Here is a 26,036-nt window from a genome sequence, read left to right as displayed (position 1 = left end):
AGGCCTAGCCCGGCCGGCGTCTCCTTCCTTCCTCCTCCCGCCCCACGTGGTGCTCAGGCGAGGCCTCCGAGGGCCAGGCAGGCGGCCGGGTAGGCGAGGGGGCAATGGCGGCCGGAGCCCAGTCAGGGCGCGACGAGGGGGGGGGGGATGCCCTCGTCGCGGGAGGGGGGCAGCAGGGGGAGGAGACCGGCGAAGCCCCGCCTCGATCCTCCCACCCACCCCCCCCACCGCGCCAACCGCGGCCTACTCGGGCTTTCTCTCTCGCGCCCCCCCCGCCGCACCTTCCCCCCTCCCCCCACCGCGGTTACCTTCAGTCTCCTTCAGTCCGGGGAGCGGGGCCCGACGCAGCCGCAGCGCAGCCCAGCACGACCATTTCCGGAGCCGCTCTCCGAGGGGAGGGGCGGGGCAAGAGGAAGGGAGGAGGAGGAGGGTCGGTCACGGGGCGAGGGAGGACGGCGGCGAGGGGGCGGGGCTCGCCTGAAGCCTCTCAGGGGGAAGGGAGGGAGGTGGGGCGAATTGGGAGGGGTGGGGTGAGCTGCCGCCCCGCCTTCGTCACGTGGCTCGCGCCATGCTCTGGTATTGGGGGACGGAGGGGAGAGAAAGAAAAGAGTCGGTCAGGTGACCCCCGCGCGGTCGGCGCGGCCTTTTGGGCACGTGACCTCCACGCGAGGCAGGGAGGCGGGCGGGCTGGCCGGCCGGCGCGCGCACCTGCGTCATGTGGCGGGGAGAGGAGCTTCCGTTTCCCCTTTCCTTGTCGAAAAGCGTTCTTGCCGCCGCCCGGTGCCACTCTATGGTCGTGACACGTGTGGGTGGTGGGGGAGGGGATCGGGCCCGGAGTAGTTTCCTCGCTCTTCTTAATGAATAAGCACAGGGAAATCAATATATATATAAGTGTGTTTGTATATATGTACATTATAAACACACACACACGCACAACAGTAATTTCGGAGAGCAATAATGTTTTTATTCTATTAATGCTTAGTTGTTTTTAATTATTTTTTTCTCCATGTACGCCGCCTCGAGACCTGATGGGGGAAAGCTGCGATATAAATAAATGCACAATAATTATACTAAACATCCCAGTGTTCCAATAGGACTGGCCCTACCAGCATACGTAGTAACAGGAGCTGCTGGTGGCTTCAGGCTTCCAAGGGCGGCGTCAGCTCATTCTTCTCTTCCACCTGGTTCAGAATGCGATGCTCCCAGCCAATGATTGACTGACATTCTGTCGGTGGTCCCTGCTGTTCCCTTACAGCCTCCACCCCGCCTCTGGATTTCCTCATGGCACCTTTGTATCAAGTTTAACCCACAAGAGCTAAATGGAACTTCTAGGTTCAGAGGCACTCTGATCCCAGATTGCAGGTCTTGGGTGATAAAACCATATAGAGGGTGCCTCTGAAGTGTGTCTGAAAACTTCAGTTGGCAAAGAATGTGGCAGCAAGGGTGCAAGTGGGTGCTTGGGCACGGGAGCTCATTATACCTATCTTACAGCAGCTGCACTCATTGGTTGGCAGTTTGTAAATGGGCTTAATTCATGCTGGTCATTACTTCTAAAGTTCTAAATGGCTTGAGTGCATGCTGACTGAGCAGCCATCTCCTTCTGTTTCCAACTGTTCACTCTTAACACCTTCCCTCCAAATATTGCTTCTTTCTAAATCGGTTTGTTCCTCTCCCCCCTCTCCCTGGCCCTATTCAAAAACACATAATCTCTAGGGGCATTTTCTCACTTTTCCCTCAACTCACCTCTATGACTTGGGCTCACAAGGACTAAGCTCCAACTAATAATAAACTGCATGGTGATTTAAAAGTGAGTAAATTATGTACTTATTGACTGACCCTAGACAACAAGATTGCACGAAGATACTCTGTGCAAATATGCTGGTTTAAAAATAATGATTGAGTGTTTCCTATGAAAGATCTACCTACCTGTCAAAATGGCGTAATGAAGCAGACAGTAATGAAAAACATCAACTGACAGTGCCCTGCAGATATTATGCTGGCCTTTGCTTGCAGATGTTGAAAAGTGCCCTCTCTTGGACGTAAGTTTGTACGCAGAGGAAAGGAAAGGAAAGGCCATGAACCTGCCTGAACCCAAAGCCATCAAATGTTCTTTTAGACACTTGTGGAATTTGAACAAGCTAGAGTCAGAAAGGACACTTTTTTAAATAACATAGTACATCCGTATCTTGAATTCTGGCTTTGATCAGCAGTTGAATCCAATTGTCAAGAGACGCTTCAAAATCACACTGTTGGTTAGTCAGCAAGCAAGATAATTGCTAAATGTTGCTTATGGTGACAGATAACGATGCAGACACTCTGCAGTAGTCATCTCACCCCACCATCCTCTCGCAAAATGAGCCTGAGCATGAATGAGCTGAAGTGTTTTCTTTCATATGAGATCATGCTTATTCACCATCACCCAGTGTTCAAGTCAGGAGGGACGGTTAGTCTTTTCTGTAGCACTGACTCATGTAATTCCCTTTTCTTCCCTTCAGCCACCCATACTACCTCTGCAAAAAACCTAGCCCAGAGTCAGATATGAAACCCACTCACTCCTCTGCCGTGCCTTTCTGTTTCCTTTTAATTTGTAAGGTTTGTGTTCTGTCCCCAACCACTAAAAACTCCTCCTTTCTTGTCATTCACATGAGGGGTGGGGAACCTTTTTTTCTAAAGAGGGACACATTTCCACAGGGGCCGGGTAGGCAGCGTCAGAAGTAGACGTGACTTTTCTTTCCGCCACCTTTGTATTTTTTTCTACCATTCCTTTCCTCCCTGTTAGCAGTGCTGCCAGAGATTGCTCTTACAAGAGATCTGAACTCATTGCCTAAGCTGCAGTATACAGATGCTCAAGAAAACTCCTTGCCAACATCAGGACCACTAAGAACTGAGATAAAACAGGAAACACAGGCTATGTCAGAATCTGCAGACCGTCTGGTGAACTCTTCAAACAAAAGACGAGGAAAAAGTAAGATTTCTGGCAGTTATGGATCAAGAGCCTTCATGAGGGATCGCCTGCTCCTCTTTTCACCTCCCTGGCCAGCAGACTCAAATGTAAATTTGAATAAGCTCACCACAGGGTCCCAAAAAAATGCGTGTCTACCATTTAATTGTCCCAACATTTGGTTTCTTACATGCCAAACTTCTGGCTTTTGCATTGCTCTATAGCAAGTGATTCTTAAGCCTTGGCATGATGTCTTCCCGAATTTACTTTTTTTAAAAAAAAAGAAATGTAGACACCCAAGGTATATAATAGCACTGAGATACTCAGTATCAGGATTTAAGGAAAGGAAGTAGAAAATAAATCCCCCAGCCCCACAGCCATGAGGGGAATAATAGAGGAGATTCCATCTGCTTACTTTCTAATCAGTACAATGCATATAGCTGTGCGGTTAGCAAGGATGACTTATCTTGTGACCTACAGCTATTTAAAAAAAAATGCCTCAGTTGATGTATTTCTAATAGTGAAATAAAGGTACAATTTGGCTATTTAGGAGACTGGTGCAATGCATCCTTTTGCGATTTCTGAAAAGTACTTACAGCCACAATGGGGTGTGTGTGTGTGTGTGTGTGTGTGTGTAATTATATATATATACACACACACACATACATATACATGTTTTAAATAGTATTCCCTGATCAAATGCATCTACAACATATTAAACTTGAAAGGTGCACCGCTGGAAAAGGTGCAGGGAAGAACAACCAAAATACTCACAAGCCGTGCAGCAACTTCCCCTGCAAGGAGAACTTAAAACATTTGGGGGCTATTTTGTTTAGGGAAAAAAGGCAAGGGAGGGAGAGACACAATAGAAGCGTATGGCATGGAGAAAGTAGCTTTTTCTCCCTCTTCCAAAGCTAGAATCCACTACAGCAGAATGATGGGAGATGCAGGACAGACAGAAGGAATTACTTCTTCACGTGGTGCAGTTAAACTCTGGTATTCTCAAAGATGTGGTGGTGCCCACCCATTTACATTGTCTAATCCAGACATGGCCAAACCACTGGTCCTGTTAGCTAGGGATGATGCGAGATGTAGTCCCAAAACATCTGGAGGGCCAAGTTTGGCCAATCTGTTTAAAACTAACTCACCAAATTAGTTTTATAAATGGCTATATGATGCTTGTAGACTCAGAGACAGCATCTGTCTCAACCTCAGAGGGGCTGGAGGACCCAACACACATCTAACCAATGTCCAGGGGGCACGATGTGCCATCTTGCATCATCTTGCCTTTATCAGCCTCCCAAGATGCCAGCTCCCACCCACTGGACTCTGCCCTCGTTTTGACACCTGTGCTGTTAATGCTGGGACAAACCGATGCCAAATCAGCCCCTCAACACTTCTCTGGTGAATTAATGTGGAGATGGGGATGCCATAGGCTACAGAGGCAACCGAGGGCCAGGCAAGACCTTTAGGCTTTGTGCTCAGGAGACCTGCTGTAGTCCAGCACATTTTGAGTTGAAACAATTCTTCAGGCAAACCTACTTCATCTGATTCTGTAAAAATGTAGGATAGCACAGCAGCACCATATGATTATCATATGAAGATTCCCTTGAGTTTCTATCCAGCACACAAAAGATTACAGCAGTTTACTAGCTCACCCATACATGGTCTCCCATTGTTTCTTCCAGCTCCTCAGCCCCAAATACCTTTCCGTGGTTGGAAATGTGATTCTGCCGTTCTGTATCTCTTTGATTATTCATGTTAGAAAACAAAGTGACTGAAAAATTGCATCCTTCCCTTGAACTGCTGCCTTTCTTTACTAGAGAAATGCAGCCACTTTATTGGTCTGGAAGGATCTGGCAGTATTCTGTGAATTAATACTGGGTAGTGTGGGAGCCACAACAGAACAATTTCTGCAAGAGTCTTGCATTTTTAAAGACCTGCGCTTACCACCAAGCTAGAAGGCATGCTGGCAAAGTGGAGTGACCCTGTAATCAAAGCAGGGGGACAGGATATGACACAGTAAGACTTGGAATCTTCCAATGGCTAGGGGCCTTCAGCCCTCTGCCCAGTTTGTTGTAATCTATAAACCTCTGTAGCCTGTGTTCTCGAGGGAATACTTTCTTTTCAAGCATTACAATCTTCACCAAATAGTTTTCCAGCTGTCAAAACCACCTAAGTTCTCCTTGCCCTTTTCAAGTGTAGTGATGAATATGAGACACTTTGTTCAGTCATCAATAGATGTCAGCTACACAAACCTCTTAATAACAGTGTCCAGGTTGCAGCTGCTCCTGGGAGACTACAGGCAGCCTATGCACAGCCCAACAAGTTTACAACCTACCTTCCCTATTCCTAAGTAAAGGCCAAGGGATTTCTGGTTACTGCCATTCTACAGATAGGAAGATCAGAACAGAACAAACGGGAAGCCAAATTAACTCCGGTCAATTTATTTTCCTAAGAAGAGCTCCTTCTGTAACAAAAAAGATGGAGGAGGCTAGTCCCTCCTCACAGTGCCGCATCCTACTCCCCACTCCCACCCCACCCCAAAACCTCAGGCAATTCAGACATCATAGTTGGGATTCTTGCGAAGAATAACAAAGCCCTCCAGGATGGGTGTCACTGGCAAGTGCTCCTCTGTGGCCAGCTCTGCCCGCTCACCATGGGCCAGCAGCACTGGTGTTGTGTGGGTCTGGAAGCCAGTGATAGTCTTCGGTTTGCCTGCCTGGCCTACCACATCCACCGCCTGAGAGGAAGGCCAGAGGTTAGTGCTAGTGAACAGGAAAGTTGTTCCCCCAACCCTCTGGTCCTCAAGCCTTCAGGGAAGCCAGGAAACGAAAGAGCCCCAGATCCCCATTCTCCACTAAGGCTACCCATAGTAACCCATGAACAGCCAAAGTCCCCATGGGATCCCTAAGCAAAGCAGGGACCCTCCCAGCTACTGTTCAGAGCCTACTTACCTGCCCCACTCTCACAGACACTGGCAGGGGGCGCAACTCCTCGTCAAAGGTCACAAGCATGCGTGGCTGCATGGCAGCCACAAGGCCATACAGTACATAGTGGGACTTCCCCAAAATTACTAGGAGAGAAAGGAAACATAAGTCAAGGCCTGCAGAGACTGGTCCACTAAGGAAGTTTCCCTTATCCAATCCAAAGCTGCCCTCATACTTGATTAAATCTGTTCACCAGTAAAAGGCAGAGACAGAATTCAAGGGATCAATGAACCACATTAAAAAAAATATCTTGTCTGTCTATTGATTCAGCTACCATTTTGATGCACAGTAATATAGAACAGAAATATCATTATCGTCCTTTGATCATCAACAGCACTTTCTCACTTTTTATTTAACTAGAACACAAAAAGGACATGGTCCTCATCAGCCAAGCAAGCTCTTTTCAGCAAAAGACAAAGGAGAGCACTTACCATATTTCTCTGTCTTTTTCCAAGTGGCAATTTAAATGTGCATGTGCTATTCTCTACTGCCACTGGGTACATGAATTTTGCTCTTTGTCATCTATACTCCAGTACAAAACCAAAGCAGGATTATGGCCCGGAAGCCTAGGCTCAGACACATACGAAGGAATCCTTTATGTATGTCAGAACAATGACCCACCGAACTGGATAACTGTTAAGCCTGACTTACGAAAGCTCTCCAGGATCTCACGCTAAAGAGAAAGGAGAATTCTAGGAGCACTGAATTAAGGATCTTGTGTACTAAGGCTTCTCCCTTGAAGCTTTGTGGATCTCTAGAGGAAAGGAGTTCCAGAATTAGACACCTAGAACTCCTCCACTTACTCTCAACTGTTCACATCTGAATGATGGCTGAAAAACGGGGGCCAAAAACATTACAGTAATGATGGCACCTGCCTCCAGTAAAAATGAAATAGTCTCTTAACCACTGAAAAGTAATTAATTCCAGAGTTCACCATTAGAGGGGCCAGCCAATTATACTCCCCAACTCCAGGGGCCAATACTTACTGTTACGGACATCAAGGAAGGACACCAGCACAGTCAACAAGCCTGCCACGGCCACCTGGCTCATGAGCTGCCGATCACTGTGGTAAGGACAGAGAGTGAGGGTCCCTTTCCCGAGGTGTGTCAGGCCCTGCATAGCAAGCAGAAAATATATTGGTGATGGGGAAATCCATGGCTGGGACCAAAGGACCACTCGCAAGCAGTCTTGAGGTTCATTCAACTTAAATGTGGGATATAAACCTAACATTCAATAAACACCAAACATTTGGCTATTCTGAACTTGCTGTCACTATGTGAGGAGTGTAAGAGGTCAGCAGTGTGTATGCATTATCATTCCAAACTGCTACCATAGATCTGCTCCGAGTGCCCGGTGGTGGTGCTTCACCAACCCTTGCAGACCTGCTCCCTTTCCCTCCACCCTCTCTCCAGCTTTCCTTCCTTCTACAGGAAGACAACCCTCCTCACCATGACAGAGATACAGGTCACAGCAGGGACTGTTTGGAAATGCAGGTCCCAAGACTCCAAATAATTTTCACAGACTGAAAACCTTTCATGTGGTACTATACTGCATCATTATTATTATTTTTGCAAAGCCCCAAATCCCATTTCTTTCTCAGAAAGTTGATAAGCTGCTTGAGTTCTAATTGCTCTTTTCTATACATCCCCCTAAACTCCCATTCAGGGTTGCAAATGCATCATGATCCTGTAAGTGCTTGATGCATGGGCAATGTTTGTGGAAATCTTGAAAGACTGAAGGGTGTAGCTGAATATGGTCCCCAGGATTCAGAGCAGGGGCTTTGGTGCTCTGCATAGCCCCTTGCTCCACCCAATAACGAGCATAAGCAGATTGTTGTTGTTTAGTCGTTTAGTCGTGTCCGACTCTTCGTGACCTCATGGACCAGAGCACGCCAGGCACCTCTGTCCTCCACTACTTCCCGCACTTTGGTCAAACTCATGCTGGTAACCTCGAAAACACTATCCAACCATCTCGTCCTCTGTCGTCCCCTTCTCCTTGTGCCCTCCATCTTTCCCAGCATCAGTGTCTTTTCCAGGGAGTCTTCTCTTCTCATGAGGTGGCCAAAGTACTGGAGCCTCAGCTTCACGATCTGTCCTTCCAGTGAGCACTCAGGGCTGATTTCCTTAAGAATGGATGCGTTTGATCTTCTTGCAGTCCATGGGACTCTCAAGAGTCTTCTCCAGCACCATAATTCAAAAGCATCAATTCTTCGGCGATCAGCCTTCTTTATGGTCCAGCTCTCACTTCCATACATCACTACTGGGAAAACCATGGCTTTAACTATACGGACCTTTGTTGGCAAGGTGACGTCTCTACTTCTCAAGATGCTGATAAGCAGATTACACAGTGCAAAAATACTGTAAATCTGCCCAATCTGCATAATTTTTTACAAACCACAGGCTGCCTCGATGCATTATTATTATTTTATTGCCTTTTCTTGCAGTTACTCTTTAAAATGCCATGGGCACTGACAGCATTGGAGAAATATTATTCGGAAAACAGGACAGAGGCAAAACTGAGGGGGAAAAATGCATCTGTCTTCTGGTAATATTTAGTGGGGATAGAAGCACACCAAGGGGAATGAAAATCAGCACAGCAAAACACACAACAATCCCATACAGACACCCCCTGAACACACACCTCTGCAGCTCCCCTTCCGCCACTGCTGCAAAACCCTGCAGCCGTACTTCAAAGCAAGCCCATTAGCAACCCTAACCTAGTCCTGCTGCTGTGAAATCTCTGCCTAGGAATAGTGGCACAGTACAAAAGCAGAACAAAAACCCACCTATACTAAATTTCAAAAGTCACTATTTCTGCTGAGAATGTTAATCACAGATGCAGCCTAATAATAATATTTGGTATATTAATCTAGCTGTTTAACAACTCTAAAGTTAACAATGCTAACCTCTAGCTTGGGGCAGAGTTTAAGCTGAGCCACTTACCTGGGCCAATCGCACCATGAAGAGGTTATTGGGATCCTTGGCATGATATTGTGCCAACTGCCGAAGCATCGCAGCCAGGCGGGCATTATTGGTACCTGTGAGGTCCGGAAAGGAGGGATCAGGAAGCAACTAAAAAAGTCCAAGCTCCCACAATCACTTTCTGGGTAGGACAGGACTGCTGTTGCGAACAAGGGGGATTCCTCCCACCACTAGACAAAATGAAAAGGTATGCACGGGGAGGTTCCATAGGGAGTGCAACTTAGGGCATGTAAAGGAGCCTGCAGGGTGGTACAGCCCTTAATCTCCCATCGCAGAAAGATCCAAAAGATTTTAGCTTTGTTATTGCACATATTTTAACTCATGCTTAATGGGGGAGAAGAAAAACTGAAGTGAATGTATAGAGGAGCACTGTGGTCCACATATTTTCAGTTTTCATTTTAGTTTGTTTTCGCATGCAAGAGCCCAGCATCTGCAAGTATGGCCAGGAGAGACCTCCACCTGAAACCCTGCAGAGTCGCTGCCAGCCACAGCAGACAAGACCAAGCCAGGTGGGCCAATGGTCTGACCATGTGTACAGCAGCTTCCTAAGATGCCGTACCAAAATAAATTCTTAGGTTTTTAAAGTGCCACAAAATACTTCCTCCCGCTTTCTCCGAAATAGACTTAACACTGTGTCAGAAGCGAGCCAACAGTAAATCACACCATTCAAAGTTGGAGTTAACTCTTTATCAGCAAGAACACGATCTGCACAGACTGGGTGGGTTGTCGTGCCTAATGAGCACAGTGGTTCCTCCCTGGTAGGTCTTGCCCCATGGATCAGTTGCCAAGACTGAAAGTCCCCACCTCCCTATAGCCACCTCCTCTCCAGAGCTTTCCCCCAAGCAATTGGAGACTGCGCCTGCATGAATCCAACCTCTCCTCTGCACTTGTCAATGCTGTATTCTAAACACCAGAGCATTCTGGATCGTCAGAAGGCATTTCAGACCAACTGCATGGATTTCCCATTGGCCCATGGCCTGCACAGTCACCCAAAATTCTGAACATGCTTACCGCTGCCTACCATGCCCATGGCAAAGATAGAGTTGTAGGACACTTCTGGGTCAGCATCGTGGGAAAACTTGCTGAGGGTGTCAAGTATGTTGAGGCGGGGATTAGAGACAGAGATGAGGGCCAGGGCTAAGGGGACAGCTCGGCGAAGAGTGGGTTCCCCATACCGCAACTGTAGAAGGAAGAGGAGAAGGTGAGGCCAGGATTGAATGACACACGCAACCAGAGACAAAAATGCAGCCCTTCTGAAGGTTGCAGCAGCAGTCCAAGAGGCATCAGAGCATCCACCAGCTGCCAGAGTAACAAAAAGTAACTCCAAACTCTTAGCAGAAGGGCTTCACAGACAATATGTAGCAACCATCCAGTTTATCCACAGAGAAAGCAAAGCTAAAGTCTCAACAAACCCTAAAACAACATCTGTTAGATGCAAAGCTTTGTAGTTTCAAACTGCAACTCCTGCCCCTCCTAAATTCTCAGGAATGCAATGTTCATTTAGGTTCACAGCTCACACCCTGCATACGGCTGGCAGACCAGGGGTGGGAGCAGTGCAGCTCACAGGGGCAGCAGCAGCAGCAGTATTTCCTTGGCTGAGGTCACCCTCCCTTTACAGTGGTGCACCAGAGTGCAGACCACCCAACAAGCCTGTATAAATTGTGATGTGAACCAGGGCCAAGAAATGTTTTGGAACACATGGAATGTAGATCTTGGAACTTGCAGGCAATGAACGGGATAGGACAGACTTTCACTTTGTTCCCCAGTGTCAGTGCAGTCCCTTAGGGACACATTTCCAGTTCAGAATTCTTCTCTCAGGGTAGACTTAATATATCTAGCTGTATTATACACAAACACCAAAAAAAAAGGCATGTTGAAGCAACACATTCCTAGGCAACTAGGGACATTCCAGAGACCTAGTCTGATCTGCATTATTCACACGACAGATTTTTTTTTTTTTTAGTCAAAAGGCTCTCCTCTACCCCACCCTTCCAACAAACAGTATTTCCCTTGTCATGACTTAATGGTAGGTGCTGCTCAAATTTAAGAGCAGACCAATCCCTTATTTGTAGGGCTAAATGAAGAACATGGCTTGTAATCCTGGAAGGTCTTCTCTCTTTTCCATTAGTCCTGCAAAACTATTTCAAAATTGTGACAAACTTGGCTTCACTGAGGAAGGAATTCAGACAAGGGGTTGGAACAGCAGGCAAGTTTATTCTGTTTTTCAGTTCAGACTACGGCAGGGCTGGCCAATGACACAGAATGATCCCTGGCTGCACACTGGATCCCAAGTGGCAATCTTTGCCCCCAAATGGAGAGAACATTTCCCCCACACCATCCTACTCACCAAGTGACCGAAGGTGCGCAGAGCCATCTCGGCCCCAATCTCTTCCCCCATAGCGATGAGTGCAATCCCCAGTACAGCTACGCCCTGCAGAGGGAAATACAAATTCTGAAACCACAGGATACCTTGTGACATGGATGAAACACATTTTCCCCAAAGCTAAATGTGGCATCCCAACTTCCTCAAGCAAGGCCACCCTAAGACTGCCTCAGAGCTTTTTATTGTGAGAGTAAGAAAGAAAAAAGGTTTCCCAGGCTAGTACTAACTTTACACTCAAATCTGTCAGCCCAATTCTGGCTGATTGCTGTCCATTGGTTTAGTTCAGGGCTCTTTATTCCACAGTGCCCCATATGGCCCTCCCCATGACTAGCAGAATTAAATCACATTTCGCCAAACAGGAAGGCAACACCATCCAATTGGGCAATAAAATATTAGCAGCTAGTATTTTGAAGAAAGGCTATGGCTCAGTGGTAAAGCACCTGTTTACATACAAGCTCAATCCATGGTATCTCCCAACTAGGGCTGGTAGTGTCCCCAGTTTCAAATCCTGGAGTCACTGCCAGTGTGTGTCAACACCCAGTATAATGCAGCTTCCTATATTCCTACAACCATGACCAAGTGCTTTCAAATACTCCATGAAGTGAAAGAGCACCCTTGTGCTGATTTCAAGATGAGGACATAATTGAGGACATTACAACCAGCTGATGCTGCAAATTATCAGCAATTTCTCCTCAGTTAGGAACAAGGGCCCACACTTCTGGGCTGGTACAACCAAAACTGCACTTTAAGACCAGCTTTTGGTGTTGATTGTTACCATGCATATACAATTATACAACCCTACAAGCAGATAACCAATGACATTTCTTCAGGATTTATTTTTTCATCATTTCTCAACATATCACTAAGCTGGTGGTTTTATTTCAAGCACAAACCTAAGGCAACAATTTAAAATTGTTTAACCAGACTTTCTTTTTGGTCTTGTTGCACAGTCAATCCCAATGCCAAGGAGCAGAATCACCTTTGTCTATGCAGCTGTCAGCCCATCTGTCTAGGTTGGGAGCACAAGAATCAACCATATGCCAAGGCCAAACTGTTTGAAGAACCAAGTAGAATCAGTTCTGACAGGCAGTGGCTTTCCAGGGTCTCAGGCAGAGGCTCTTTCCCATCATTGGCTATTTGATGTTTCAAGTAAAAATGCCAGGGATTGAGCCTGGGAACCTCTGCACACACAGCAGATGCCAAATGTTTGCCTTGCCCGTAAGCTTCTGTTCTCCCATTCACAGCATCTGGGGGGGGGGGGGGAGAGAGAGAGAGAGACCTCTCACCTTTTCTTAGACCCGGAACCTTTACCCTACCTGATGAGCCCCCATGTCGGCAGAGTTCTCTTTTTTCTCCTTGTCCTTTTTCTCTTTCTTCTCTTTCTCTTCTTCCTTCTCTTTGGAGTCAAAATGCTCACTACAGATGTGGAGAAGCTGTTGCACCTTCAGCACATTGCCGGATCCTGGAGGAAAAACCCAAGACCACAAGTAAAATGGGACTGGGGCCTCCAACACCCAGTTCACAAGCAGCCAGAACAATGCTGAGCCCAGACTCACCTGCATAGGCACAGATGTCTACCAGCGTGTTGGCAAAGCTGCGGAAAGGCTCCGACACGACCTGCAGTGCTGCCAGGATTGCTTCAATGGCCTCACCCTTTCCTATAGGAAACATCACAACAGCAGCTCAAGAGAAGCCCAAAATACTGACCAGAGACCCTTCCTCCTCACTACACAAGTGTGTGCCTGACACCCACAGACCTGGCCATAGTGAATGTGCTTACCAAGGTGGTTCAAGCCCAGGCCAAGCGGTAGCCATCTGGCATAAGTGTCCTTCAGCTCCGTCTCAGATTTCTCCATGATGGTTTGGAGGATGGTGGAGGTAACATCTCCATTGCATGAGCCCACAGCAATCATTCCGCAAGCCAGGGCTGTCACACCGGCCACCTGGGGAGAAAAATAGTATCACACCAAAATCCTTGCAGCTGGAAAATACAATAAGGGCCTGCTTGATCAGGCCACTGGCTCGGCTAGGCCTACAGCATCCTGTTCTCACAGTGGCCAACCATATGCCTGTGGGAAGCCTCAAAGCAGGACCTGAGCGCAACAGCCCTCCCCCCACCTATGATTCTTAACAACTGGAATTCAGAGGCATATTGTAAGCAGCATCCTGAAGGAGACTACAGAGTGAAAGTTATCCACCAGATTCCTGCAAAGCAGTGCTACTTCCCAAGAGCCAAATCACTGAAACACCTGCTCATTGATATTTTCCTGCAGCACACAAAGGGAAGAATATGCATGGCAACATTCCCCTTTTTCCAAGTGATAGCCGCCAATCTATCAGGGTAAGGTCTGAAGCAACCGTTAAAACTAGTCACACTTTACTAGACTGAGCAGTTGAAACTAGGAAACACATCATTTCACGGGTTCAGCATTCCCTGGTTTCCTCAAGGTTTATACAAACCACTACAGATGGGATTTCAGGTAGCCAAGAACTCTGAACCATTCCACGTGAGAAGAAGAGTGTCAAGATCATCTTTCAAACCTAGACTTGACATATATTGGCATTCAGAACCTCAAGGTTACACAACTCCTAGGTTGGCCTTGAGCATTGTTTGCCCACTGCCTACTGCATGGCAAACACGTTTAAGTGGCTTGCGATGACATCCACACTTCAGGGTCTGCGTTTCTGCAAACTTAAGAAATGGATAAACCTTTTCACTAATCCTTCCAAGCCAAGAGAGTCAAGCAGAAGGCTCTCCACAGGGATGCTTTTGGAGTCCTGTGCATCTTTAAAGTTGTACCAACTTCCTATCAAAATTGGATTTTGCTGGGCGACATGCTGAGGGCATTGGGATATGAACCTCCCCCTTCCCAAGGTCACTTGGAGAGGTCTTGGTCCACCTGCCTTCTCATTATCAATAGGATAGACCAACAGGCTTTTACTAGGTTACTTACTTTTTAGATCCAACATTCTGTTTTGGACTCTGGGAAGAACACACCCCAATATTACAACATAAAAGTCTGAGTCAACTAAATGGCCCTCAGCCATTCACACAAAGACAAACTCCAAGCTAGAGCACAGAAACTCTGCTTCTAATTGCCTTCTACACTCCATGAAAGACACAGCCCCATCCATCCACCCCTGGGCAAGCAGCTGACCGAAGCACCAGATGGCTGTGGCGCTGTTCCCTCACCTCCATGTTGGACTTGGAATCTCCCATTACAGGAAGAAGCAAGGTCAGGACATCTTCTCGATTGGAACCAGCATACGCCAACCCCAGCCTGCAAGAGAATACCATGTCACTTAGAATGATATATGCAATGCTCTGCAGAGAAGGAAATGGAAGCCTAGGCAGGTCCTCACCCAAAGATGGCGCCGATCCTCATGGTGTTGCTATTGTGGAGGACATAGTCCGAGAGCAATGCAAGGGCAGGGTCACACTCGTTCCTCACGCCAGAGTTCACGATACCACAAGCCAGAAGAGCCCCCGACTATAGGACACAAAATAGGAAGTGGGGAGGCAATGTCAAGTACAACGCATGTCATGACAAGCCCATACAGTATCTAGTAAGCTAAAAGGGCTAAACCAACTGGAGGGTGGCATTATGTTAAAGACTGAAGTTATGTAGTCCTTGCCCGGATGAATCAGGGCAGATGACCTGTCACTCAGATGCCTCACATGCCAACCTGATAATAAGAGTCAATGTGGAGATAGATGGACTAGTGGTCTCAGTGTAAAGAAACTTCCTATACTCTTAAAAAGAGTCTGTCTTGTTATTTTGATATGACTGGATTGCTGTGAGCAGTTAACACTCAGGCTGAAAGGAAGGTCACCCACCTTGATGTAGTCTTCTGAGGAGTACAGGTACTTGTCAATCTGTGTAAGCCCCCCATCCACATCCCACAACAGGATCATCCCCAGCGAGGCTGCAGCACTCAGCATCCCTATAAAATAAATGTAAAAGATGCTTAGGGTGAAGATGGACACTCTTATAAGAGAATGAGAGGATGTCTTGTTGGGGTTATGGGAATTTACACCGGGGAGGAAGAAGAAAGGGATTCAGGACAACTAGGAGGGGCAAGCAGCAAAGGCTGCTTAACAGATGATAGCAGTAACCAAAAATATTCCAGGCTTTCAGAGAACACCTTGTGTTAAAGTCAAAGAGCCTTAAAGGTCAAGAGACTAGCCCTTATTTCAAAGCTAGGTGTTTCACATCAAGACACTGCTTGGCACAGTAATGAGATGTCTTTCAGATGAGACATCATCTAACTCAAATACTCTCAGCTGCGCAAAGTCAAACCAACCCCACATCAAATGGTGAGGATTTCACACTCTGAAGAACTAACCCAGGGGAAAACATGGCTCACGCCTGGGTTGGAGTGAGCAATCTTGGCAAGGCAGCAGCAATCTCGTTCGTTTATGCCTTTCCTATTCACATATAAAGTAAGGGGAGGGGTCCTAAGTCTTAAAATGAAAAGGTGTGAGGCACCATCACGCACCATGTTCAGAGATCCAGGCTGGGGAAGTAAAGTGCCTGATGTGACAGAGGATGGGGAGACAAAGCAGGGGATGCTTCCACACCTATGCACACATTTCTTTGTAAAAAATTGCTTCCCACCTTCTGCTTTATGCCAGATCGATCTATAATTAAAAGCAAATCCTGGGCCACCTATCATCCATGCAGATGCCACGAATGAAATATAAAAATAAACAAAAGTGGCTAACCCCTCACCCCTAGTTTGGCCTGAAGCAACCAATTTAACTGAGCGAATGTCACACATGCAGCACTCCCAGTACCAATGAACGAAATGTCCCAAGCCCATAACAGCCAAAAGAATTCAAACCTCAGGAATGAAGTCCTTGGCCAAGAGCACCAAGTTAGAAAGTATAACATACAAAAGTATCACCAGGCCCTTGTCAAAAAGGTCATTCAGTCAAATTTTGCCACAGAAAAACAGTAGGGGAGAGCTCTCTGACCACCATCCCCCTCCCACCCCCACAATGTTCTCCCAAGCAGACCAGCTGCTGCCTGCTCCTCTTCCGACTCACCATGGTCCTTGTTCTTGTACAGCCACTTGTTGCCGTCGTCTGTCAGCAGCTTGTCCTGCCCAAAAGCAGCATTCACAAAACCGTTAACAAAGGACGAGGCCAAGTTCATGCGAGCCGAATCCACTTGAGAGCCGCTGCCGCCAAACCCTGAAGGAGCAGAACGCACAAGAGGGAGCCAGTTGAGGATGACAGACTCCGGTGTCAGCCTAGAACTACTCAAACAGGTCCTCCTCTCAGCCAGCGCTCCATTCACACTTCTCCCATTCATCTCACGTGGCAGGCAAGGAAAGATAGCATTTTTGCAGGATGAGTAGTCACCAGCTATTAAAGACACCTACACTTTCTAGCTGAATGATTGCTTGATTAATATAGAAAACTGCATGCAACAATGAAGACAAGACACAGCATTTTGCAGTAAAGCACAAGTAATTTGGTGAGCCTAAGAGCTCCGGCAGAACTACTTATTTATCAGCTTGGACTATCATAATACCTTGCATGTGGTCAAACCTTGAAAAGTTTGGAATCCCCCAGCTCTTACATATAACAATACCAGATCATCCCTGTGAACTAAGCAGGCAAGACATTGCTCCAGGTTCCACCACTGCCTGCAGTTAATTCTTAAGTTTGTTTTATTCCAAACCCACAGTCGTCGCAAAATAAATGTGCAAATATTACAGCAAGCAGCAGTTGGCAGCTTAATCAGACTATTCCTGACAAGCCCAAGATCACTGGATAAAGTTATGTTTTTAAATGAATCTGCTTTTAAATGTTTTAAACTGTTTTAGAGTAGACTGTTTTTCTTTTTAAATTGTGGGTGTGTTTGCCATCCTGGGCTCCTTTGGGAGGAAGGGCAGGATATAAACTCAATGAACAGTAGCAGCAGCTAAACTCAGCTAGACTATCTGCTTACAGTTAGCCTCTACTTAAGAACAGAGATATTCAGCAGTGATATCTGTGTGGTGGAATTCCCTCCCAAGGGAAGTTTGCCAGGCCCAATCTACTAAGAGCTTCAGAAGCATGCCTATTTCATAAGGTCTCTTCTAGCTCTGATAAAAGCTCACTGATTTGATGCCGTGTAATAGATGCTACATATTACAATGTGTGAATTTTAGAAATTGCTATGATGATCGAGATATCAGTCTCAATATGCTATAGATATTGGTATATAAGCTGCTTTGAGTGCCTAAAGACAATAGCAGTATACAAATGAAAATGTACACATTAACATGTACTTTATTCGTATAAAGTACATGCTAATGTGTATATTGTCATTCAAAATCTAATACAGTGGTACCTCAGGTTAAGTACTTAATTTGTTCCAGAGGTCCGTTCTTAACCTGAAACTGTTCTTAACCTGAAGCACCACTTTAGCTAATGGGGCCTCCTGCTGCCGCCATGCCGATGGAGCACGATTTCTGTTCTCATCCTGAAGCAAAGTTCTTAACTCGAGGTACTATTTCTGGGTTAGCAGAGTCTGTAACCTGAAGCGTATGTAACCCGAGGTACCACTGTAGATATGTAACATAGCATGAAACCATTTTTATTTACTTTATAAGTGAAATTCCTTTACTGTAACTTGAATAAACTTTGGTTCTGCCGTCAGGACCCTGATGAAGCTGCCTGGATGGCTACCCCACTGCTCTGAGTAGAACACTTACGGTTGTTTTCTAGATGGGTTTTGTAAATATCATCTGGCACTTTTGGCTCCATGATGTCCAGCTGGAAGGAAAAGAAGAGGTTATTCTTCTTAGCCATATGATGCCGCAGCACCATAACATGGCTTTCCTAACTTTACAGGAAAGCATTACAGTGGTACCTTGGTACTCGAATGGCTTGGCTCCTGAACAAATCGGCTCCTGAATGCCGCAAACCCAGAAGTGTTCTGGTTTGCAAATGTTTTTCAGAAGCTGAACACCCAACACGGCTTCTGATTGAGTGCAGGAAGCTCCTGCAGCCAATCAGAAGCCGCGCCTTGGTTTTCAAACCGTTTTGGGAGTTGAGCAGACTCCTGAATGGATTATGTTCGAGAACCAAGGTACCACTGTATAGCTCATCTCCACTGGGGACCAATCAGTTGCCATGATACACATTTTGCAAAAAAGGCTGTATGCCATTTTTCAGAAGCTATGCTTCTGTCAGAAGCTATGCCAAGTTGTCAGTCCTTTAACCCCAGTCGCTCTGCAGTGCAAGCAACCTACTTGCAAGCCTGTCTTAGCCTTCTCTTCCTCCTCAAGACACCACAGCAAAACCTCCAATCCAGAGACCAAGGTATGTAAAAAGGATTGAGAAGAAATATTTCTGCCTCTAATGAGCTTGGGTCCCTGAAGTTGACTTCTGCATCCCAGCCCAGTCCACACAACACTGCAGCCCATGCTGCATTATTATCATTACCATAATTATTATCCTCAAATTATTAACTGCCTTCTCAAAGTGATGTACATTGAAAATAACTAAAAACATGAAACAAATAATGTTATTCCACAGAACAGGGTAAGCCACACTAAAAGCCCTGCTCTGAGTTACTGCAGAACAGGCTCCTGAGACCTTAGAAACTTGCAGGAGAAACTCTCCCACAGATCACAGCAATCTATTGGGAGTTTAAGGGATAAGGTGGTCTCTCAAGCAACACACCCCTAGTCACAGGGGATAACTGAATAGCCTATGAGGCACTTGGCCCTTAATTAAGAGGCATTTCATCTCAAGAACAATAACTTTCAATTTTTGGTTGCAAAAGACAAAGGAAACAAAGTTTCACATGGTTTTCTGTTAAATTAAACCTCACTGCCTCGGTAAGTATTCCCAGACATCTCTAATAAATTTGGTATTTATTAGAGATATTATCCGCTCCATTCTAAATGTGTCTTCTGCAAATCACCAGAGACAACTGCTCCCCTACATGATCCAATGGTCACTTCCATCCATAAGTGTGAGCTCACAGCAGTCTGCAGGGCACTCACCTCCCTGGCCAGGGCCAGAAAGTTGCTGTTGAGTTGGACATTAGACATGATTTCTGTGAGATCCTCATACTCTTCTACATCCTCACTTAGCTCCAGAAAGACTCCATGGCGACCCAGCATGAAGGCCATTTGCTTTTGAACAACCCTGCAGTAAAGGGCAGAAAATGCAAGCATGTGAGCACAAGGAACCGTGCATGCAACATTCCATTCCTCACATAACAAGGCTTGCAGAAACCTCACTAGTATCTTCCTAGCTTTCAGCCAAAAAAAGAACTATAGACCAGGTTTAGAGCAAGTAATTTATGTATTTAAGGCATCATGGAGATGCCAGGAATGGAACGAGTGAATTTCTGCATGCAAATCAGTTACTCTACCATTAAACTATGACCTTTCAGGTGTGGCCAGTTTAAGTGGTCATGGCCAATTTTTAATTTTTTAAAAATCAAATTCTGGAAGAACTTTTGAGGGGGAGGTTCACAAAAACCTTTTGGCATCACAAAATCACAGCAGGGGACCAATGTCAGCGGTCAGCAAAAAAATAAAGGTAATTTAAAAAACTAAATGAAAACTTTGGTATGGTCACAGAAAACATTTTGGGAACCCAGATGTGGCCTGTGGGATGCGGTTCATCTACTCCTTGCTTATCAGTTCTAAGGCCATTCCCCACCCTGACCTGTGATTTAAGAGAGAATAACCACACCAGCCTTGCTCACTGCATCTGGCCTTCTCACTACTTATCTGCTCTCCTTTTCCTCCAACAACCTGGACCTCTGTGACAACACCCAGCCCTAGACAAGGTCCCCACATACACATCTTTGCAGGAGATAAAGATGTTCTCTGCCAGTTCCATGTCATTCAGCATGAGAGCCAGGCGCAGGGCTTCTGGGTAGCGATTGAATTTTCGGAAGATGCTGAGGGCACAGCGGAGGAGGGCAGAGTTTTCCGGCTCAGGGACATAGCTAACACAGCTGCAAGAGACAGGGAGGGAGATGATGAAGCTTGGGTGGTATCAACATGGTGGGCAAACCCTTTCCTCAGTAATGGATGAGAAGGCAATCGCTACAACATTCGGGGGGAACACCGTACCTGTATGCACAGCAAAATATTTGCCATCACACACACACACACACACACACCCATTGTTGATGCAGCCAGAAATCTCAATGGCTAGTAAATAAGATCCACGTTTATGAGTGTTACCAGACTCAAGGGGCATCCCAGTTCAAATTGTGACAATAAAACACTTTACTTAAAGATGGATTAGCTACACCACAGTGAATATTCAACAAGAACTTCAGTTCTGTGAGCCAAGACAAGAGATCAATTCACTCTGCAGACACTCTTAGGCCAAAGCTACACATTATTTGCCAGCTTACATGTCCTATTGTTTAACTGTACCTTTTCCACTGCAAGGTGGTGATGGCACAATTTACAAGAGGGTGAAGCAGTGAATGGGAGAAAGGTATTTAACCCTGCCTCCACTCATCACCTTTCCACAAGTCCCCCATTGGGATTTTATTGCCAACAATAAAATTGTTGGAAGCTCAACTGTAGAGAATAGAATGAACTGCACAGGAAAAGAGGTAAGCAAGGGTTAAACCCCCTCCTCCAATTGCCCTTTTAGTCCTTTAAATTGTCCCCTACCAAATGATACATTGCAAAGGTGGAGAGATGGGTGGGCATTTGGAAACACAAGCTAGCCCATGTGGTTCCAGCCTTCGTTTGAAGTGCACTGCAGTGTCATAATCAAAACTGGAATGCAAAGATCAGTTGACTGTGAAGTAACAGAACAATACCTCCACTTTCAAAGCTCTCCATCTTGTACTCTCTTAAACCTTTACACTTCCCACCCTGCACAAGCTCATCTCCTTTTAGCCCTCAGCTGCTGTTTTTCAGAATGTTCTTCTCTGGCCTCTATACCTGCAAATATACTATACCCGCCACTCTTCATCAGGCTGCTCCCCTCCATTTTCCAAGTCCTTCTGTGTGATCCTACAGGGTCTTGGCTAATTATTTGTTGCCATACCAGGTGCCTCTCATGCAGTTACACCTCAGGATCCAAAGGCTGGCTTTCTTAGTTCCACAGATTTTTTTTTAAACTAGGTATCCTCTACGTTACCAAACCAAAGAACTAGATCTCATTATTGCTGTCCTCCACTTAATAGTCTCTGTGGAGGCAAGAAGGTTCTGAATACACCAACTTCCTTAAGCCCAAGTCTCCATCCTAGCTCAGCAGAGCAGTTCACACACACACACACACACACACACACCACAGAACCAAACACCACAGTTCCCTCACCTTGTCAGATAGAGGCAGACTTTGGCATAGGCGTTGTCATCAATATACTCCTCCAGCATGTCCATCTGCTCAATCTCCATAAGCAAGTCACAGGCCTCGTGCTCTGCATTGTGTGCCATGTTGTATGGCACAATCTCCTTCACTAGGGTCAGAAGAGTGTCCTTCTGGGTCTTGTCTGCCTCATCTATTTCTTGCCATTCCTTGGCCACCTCACCAGCCAAGTGTCTGTAGAGGAAGAAACAGCGGGAAGAGTCACAACAGAAGCAATATTTATTCATCTCTTTTCTGGCAGGTTCATCTTGTTTCTGGCGGGATTTATAACCTACGTTTGACCAGCTGTTCTCAAAGCAGGTTGCAAATGAAGCAAAACTGCCAATATAATTATAGCAATAGCAACAATAATAAAAAATATTATTGTAAAAAATCATATTGTTTAGTGTGGCGACACCTACCCTTTGGAACTCCCTGCCTATCGAGATCAAGGAGGTGCCTTCATTTTACACTTTCTGGCACCTACTAAAAAGATTCCCAGATGCTTAGAAAGTTCAGTTAATTTTAATCTGCTTTAGCATTTTAGCTTTTGTACGTTTTAAAGTATCATAAATTTATCTTGATTTTATTGTCTTATCTTTTCAATAAACTGCTTTTGAGCGTGTTTTACAATCAAGCAATGTATAAATTTTATAATTAAATAATTAATTCTTTGAGCTGATAAAAGCATATTAGCTTGGCAATGGAAAACAGCACTGAGCTGCTGTAGGAATTTGATGAAGCAGTTCTGTGGAAGCTAAGCTGGTCCACCTAGTTCCTGGATGGGAGATCTCACCTGGGAACCCTATGCATACCTCCTGGAGTTACCCAGAAGGTGGCATTTCAGTTAATAATAATTAAAATACAAAAAAATACACCCCAGAGTTTCAGTAAAGTCAAATATCTCCATTTGTTGCTTACCTGACATATTCATGCCCCCACGAGGCCAAGGGTTCCTGGGATCCTACCAGCCGGTACTTTAGACACTCTCGCTCTCCACTCATTGTCATGGCCAAAACTGAGATTATGTCAGCGGCAAATCGCTGTGGGCAGAAAGCAAGTGTTAGAGATGCATCATATGGTCAACCATGAATATGGTTGGTATAAATTGAAGAACAGCAGAACTGAAAACAATATTATAATTTGCATCTTCCCCAGTTCAAAATATGTCTCCCTGAATCAGACCAAAGCTGCATCTAATCCAGTACTCTGTTCTCATAGGGGCCAACCAAATACATAAGGCACAATGCTTCAAGGTAAAGGTTGTTCACTTCTTTCCAAAGAACAAACAACAGCACCAACTCCACTAAATACTAGTCCTCCCACTGCAAAGACAGGAAGTGGGCTTGCAATCCATACCAGAAGGGCATCTTTCTTTCTTTTCAAATAAATTTAATGCACTTGCAATCCACATTCGCTTTTGCAGCACTGGGAGAGATGAAAGCAAGACTTGAGATGACATCTAACACTTTCTCAGGCCAAACAATGTTACATACCTTGTTCTCCCCAGCAGCCATAGCCTCATAGATCTCCTTCAGCTTGCCATAATGTGGCCGCAGAAACTTCAGGGGTTTGGGTACAGAAGTCATGGAGGTTGTGGAAGAACGGATCTGCCTGCGTAGCTCTTCCAGTGCAGGTCGATAGAGGGTGGTGTCATGCTCCTACAATAAAATCAGTTGCTATCAGGAGTGGGAGGGGATCAAACAACACCACCCAAACACCACTTCCAAGACCGCCTCTTTATATCTAATAGTGTCAATGTGAGTCAACACACATCTTTGCCACCAGAAACCCACACAGAGTTACTGGAAACAGACACAGATAACTTTTTGAAGCCAATAACCTTCTTAAGAACCTGCCCTAGCCCTGAGTTCTTCACCAGATTCTCTCCTGGTGACCCAGGGGGCAACCAGGGAAAGCTTTTTTTTTTTTTTTTAACGATACCACATTTATGGAATACGAGATGCCTTATCTGAAATTGTAGGTAACAAGTTGATTATACCTTTTAATTTGCTTCAGCTTTCAACATGCAGCAAAATCTAATTTTATCTACTAATACATAGATTGTTACTTACCTGAGCATTTATTCTGTGATGCTTCATTTTCAGTACTACTACTTGATCTAATTTGTAAATTTCTTTTAATTATTATTATTATTATTAATAATAATTAATTAATAAAATTTCTATGCCACCCTTCATCTGAGGATCACAGGGTGGTTTACAAAACATAAAAATACAAAATATAGTAGCTAGGAAACAAACCCCACACACAATTTCAAAGGCCATACATTGTTTAATTAGCCAAACGCCTGGGAGAAGAGAAGAGTAGAGAAATTGTTTTGACTGGTGGAGGTAGAGTGGGGAGAATGAGGACTATTACCAACACAGCCTGCAGACTCCACCATGCACTCTACCTTTCCAGAGAGTGACTGCACCACACAGTGATCTATACTACTGATGTAGAAAAGCATAATGCTCCCAGTCAAGAACAGGGAACTTACCCCCAAGCGCTCCACAAGCATCTCCAGCTCATCCTGTAACTGTTTATCTTCTTCAGACTGTAAGGAATTAAGGAAAGATGTGAAACTTCAGGCCTCTTGGAAAACCTGTACTGTTGGTGACCATTTTGCACATGTCCAATTGACAATGTGCGGATCCTTTTGGACCTGGAAGAGGGCAGAACAGGGGCGAGATTCTGCATGCTCTACCAGCACGTGCAGGGGCCAGGAACAGCACCCCCATGCAAAATGTTCTCCTCCTGTACTAGAAAATCAACTAGACCTTTCAATTGCTCTGAAGTGCAACTGATGTTTGCAACAATATGCAGTGGGAGGGGGTGCTCGCTTTCTCCCAGCCCAAAAGATCTTCAGCTGCTGGGCAAAACTGGTGATAAACACTTTCAGAAAAGGGGGTGAGTGACAGGAAGCACTGAGACTGCCTAAAACACCTAGGAAGGTAGTTATATAGATTTGTCGCCAGCACTGGACTAGACTGACTACCAACTTGAGGGGGCTTTCATTTAAATTAGATGAAGGACCAGTCTTAATTCTGTGCAATTCCCTTCCCTATTGAGGAATAATGCCATATCTAACTCATTTTCATTTTGCTCACCTAGGAAGAAACCATCAGATCCTAAACTCTTAACACACCCACTCAGGTTCATATGCCCAGATATAACCTTCCTGCCCTTAGGAACAGAAGGAGGGCCTCCCAATCATAATATTCTCAGCAGAGGGAGGGCAAGCCCACTTCTTACCGTGGCAAACATAACCCATCCCAAAGTATTGCCAAATACGTACCACTAATTATTGTCATTAGCATTTTTATTACCTCACCTACCAGCTCCACTGAGCAAGTGGTCTCATTTGGCATACTAGGAAAACCCAGGTTGCGAGTGCCCGCAGAAACAACACTACAGTGGTACCTCGGGTTAAGTACTTAATTCGTTCCGGAGGTCCATTCTTAACCTGAAACACCACTTTAGCTAATGGGGCCTCCTGCTGCTGCCACGCCACCGCCACGCAATTTCTTTTCTCACCCTGAAGCAAAGTTCTTAACCCAAGGTACTTAACCCAAGGCATTTCTGGGTCTGTAGTCTGTAACCTGAAGCATCTGTAACCTGAAGCGTATGTATCCCGAGGTACCACTGTAATTATTTTTAGTTTGTTTGTTTGTTTGTCGCTCATCTGACTGGGTTGCCCCAGTCACTCTAGGCAGCTCAAAACAAAACAAAACAAGCAAGCCGTAAAAGCACAATATAAACATCGCACCCTAAAAAGGGGAGTAAAGAGGGATGAAATTCACATCCCGCTAAGCCCAGCTGCGGCTGTCAGAAGCAACCCGCCCCCCCCATAAAAGCATTCCGCACATGTTCAGAAGCAACTCGGCTCTGTGCGGAACTCTGCACATGCTCAGAAGCAGTAGGCTTGCCAGAGAGCTCTCTCTGCACATGCTCCTTCGGCTCTTCCCACATTCCAGAAATGACATTTCCCTGGCCATCAATCGCTGCCCACAAGGGAGGAGGGGTTGCGGGGGGGTTATGTGGCCCATCCCCCAAACTCGCGAGATCGGGGCCCGACGTCACGCGCCGCCGAGGCGACGGCCGTCCCCGCTAACTCCCGGCTCGGGGCCTGGCGGTGACTCAGCTCGGCTCCCTCCGGCGCAGCAGCTCACCAGCTCCTGCTCCTTGTCCGCCGCCGAGGCGTTGGGGTCCTTCTTGTCCTTGCTCCACAGCGCCGCCGGCTTGTCGTCCCCGCCGCCGGGGCCCGACCCTCCTCCCGACTGAGACCGCCTCTGGCAACTGCTGCTCCCTCCGCCGCCACCGTCCTCCATCGCCGAACGCTTCCTCTGAGGGGACGGGAGGGGAGCTGCGCAGGCGCGAGGGGGGAGGGAGGGGCCTAGGC

The 26,036-nt window shown here is 46.1% G+C and overlaps 2 protein-coding genes across 14 annotated transcripts in view; both read right to left on the bottom strand.

Annotated features, from left to right (window-relative positions):
- The window catches only part of EIF4G1 (eukaryotic translation initiation factor 4 gamma 1), an 80,003-nt gene extending 79,544 nt beyond the window's left edge, over window positions 1-459 (bottom strand). For 9 of the 13 annotated variants that reach the window (XM_077929695.1, XM_077929707.1, XM_077929709.1 and 6 more), the window contains exon 1: window positions 309-459. The gene's annotated coding sequence lies outside the window, so the exon portion shown is untranslated. The remainder of the gene's footprint in view (window positions 1-308) is intronic. The other 4 variants (XM_077929697.1, XM_077929696.1, XM_077929703.1 and 1 more) reach the window with 2 other exon arrangements.
- Window positions 460-5,372: 4,913 nt separating this feature from the next.
- PSMD2 (proteasome 26S subunit ubiquitin receptor, non-ATPase 2) lies at window positions 5,373-26,001 on the bottom strand. The gene is made up of 21 exons (XM_028731711.2): window positions 25,807-26,001; window positions 24,135-24,191; window positions 23,128-23,292; window positions 22,553-22,674; window positions 21,602-21,826; window positions 20,112-20,270; window positions 19,303-19,447; window positions 18,004-18,064; window positions 16,346-16,492; window positions 15,134-15,240; window positions 14,659-14,786; window positions 14,489-14,576; window positions 13,076-13,238; window positions 12,852-12,953; window positions 12,612-12,757; window positions 11,260-11,343; window positions 9,924-10,092; window positions 8,874-8,968; window positions 6,918-7,044; window positions 5,899-6,017; window positions 5,373-5,684 (listed from the first exon to the last, which is right to left on the bottom strand). The coding sequence occupies exons 1-21, from the start codon at window positions 25,963-25,965 to the stop codon at window positions 5,502-5,504; spliced, it is 2,751 nt and encodes a 916-aa protein (XP_028587544.1). The 5' UTR covers window positions 25,966-26,001; the 3' UTR covers window positions 5,373-5,501.
- Window positions 26,002-26,036: the final 35 nt, after the last annotated feature.

The sequence above is a fragment of the Podarcis muralis genome, chromosome 6 (assembly GCF_964188315.1).
Source record: "Podarcis muralis chromosome 6, rPodMur119.hap1.1, whole genome shotgun sequence".
NCBI lineage: Eukaryota > Metazoa > Chordata > Lepidosauria > Squamata > Lacertidae > Podarcis > Podarcis muralis.
The sequence above is the reverse complement of the archived record's forward strand: the minus strand, read 5'-3'. Positions and strand labels throughout refer to the sequence as shown.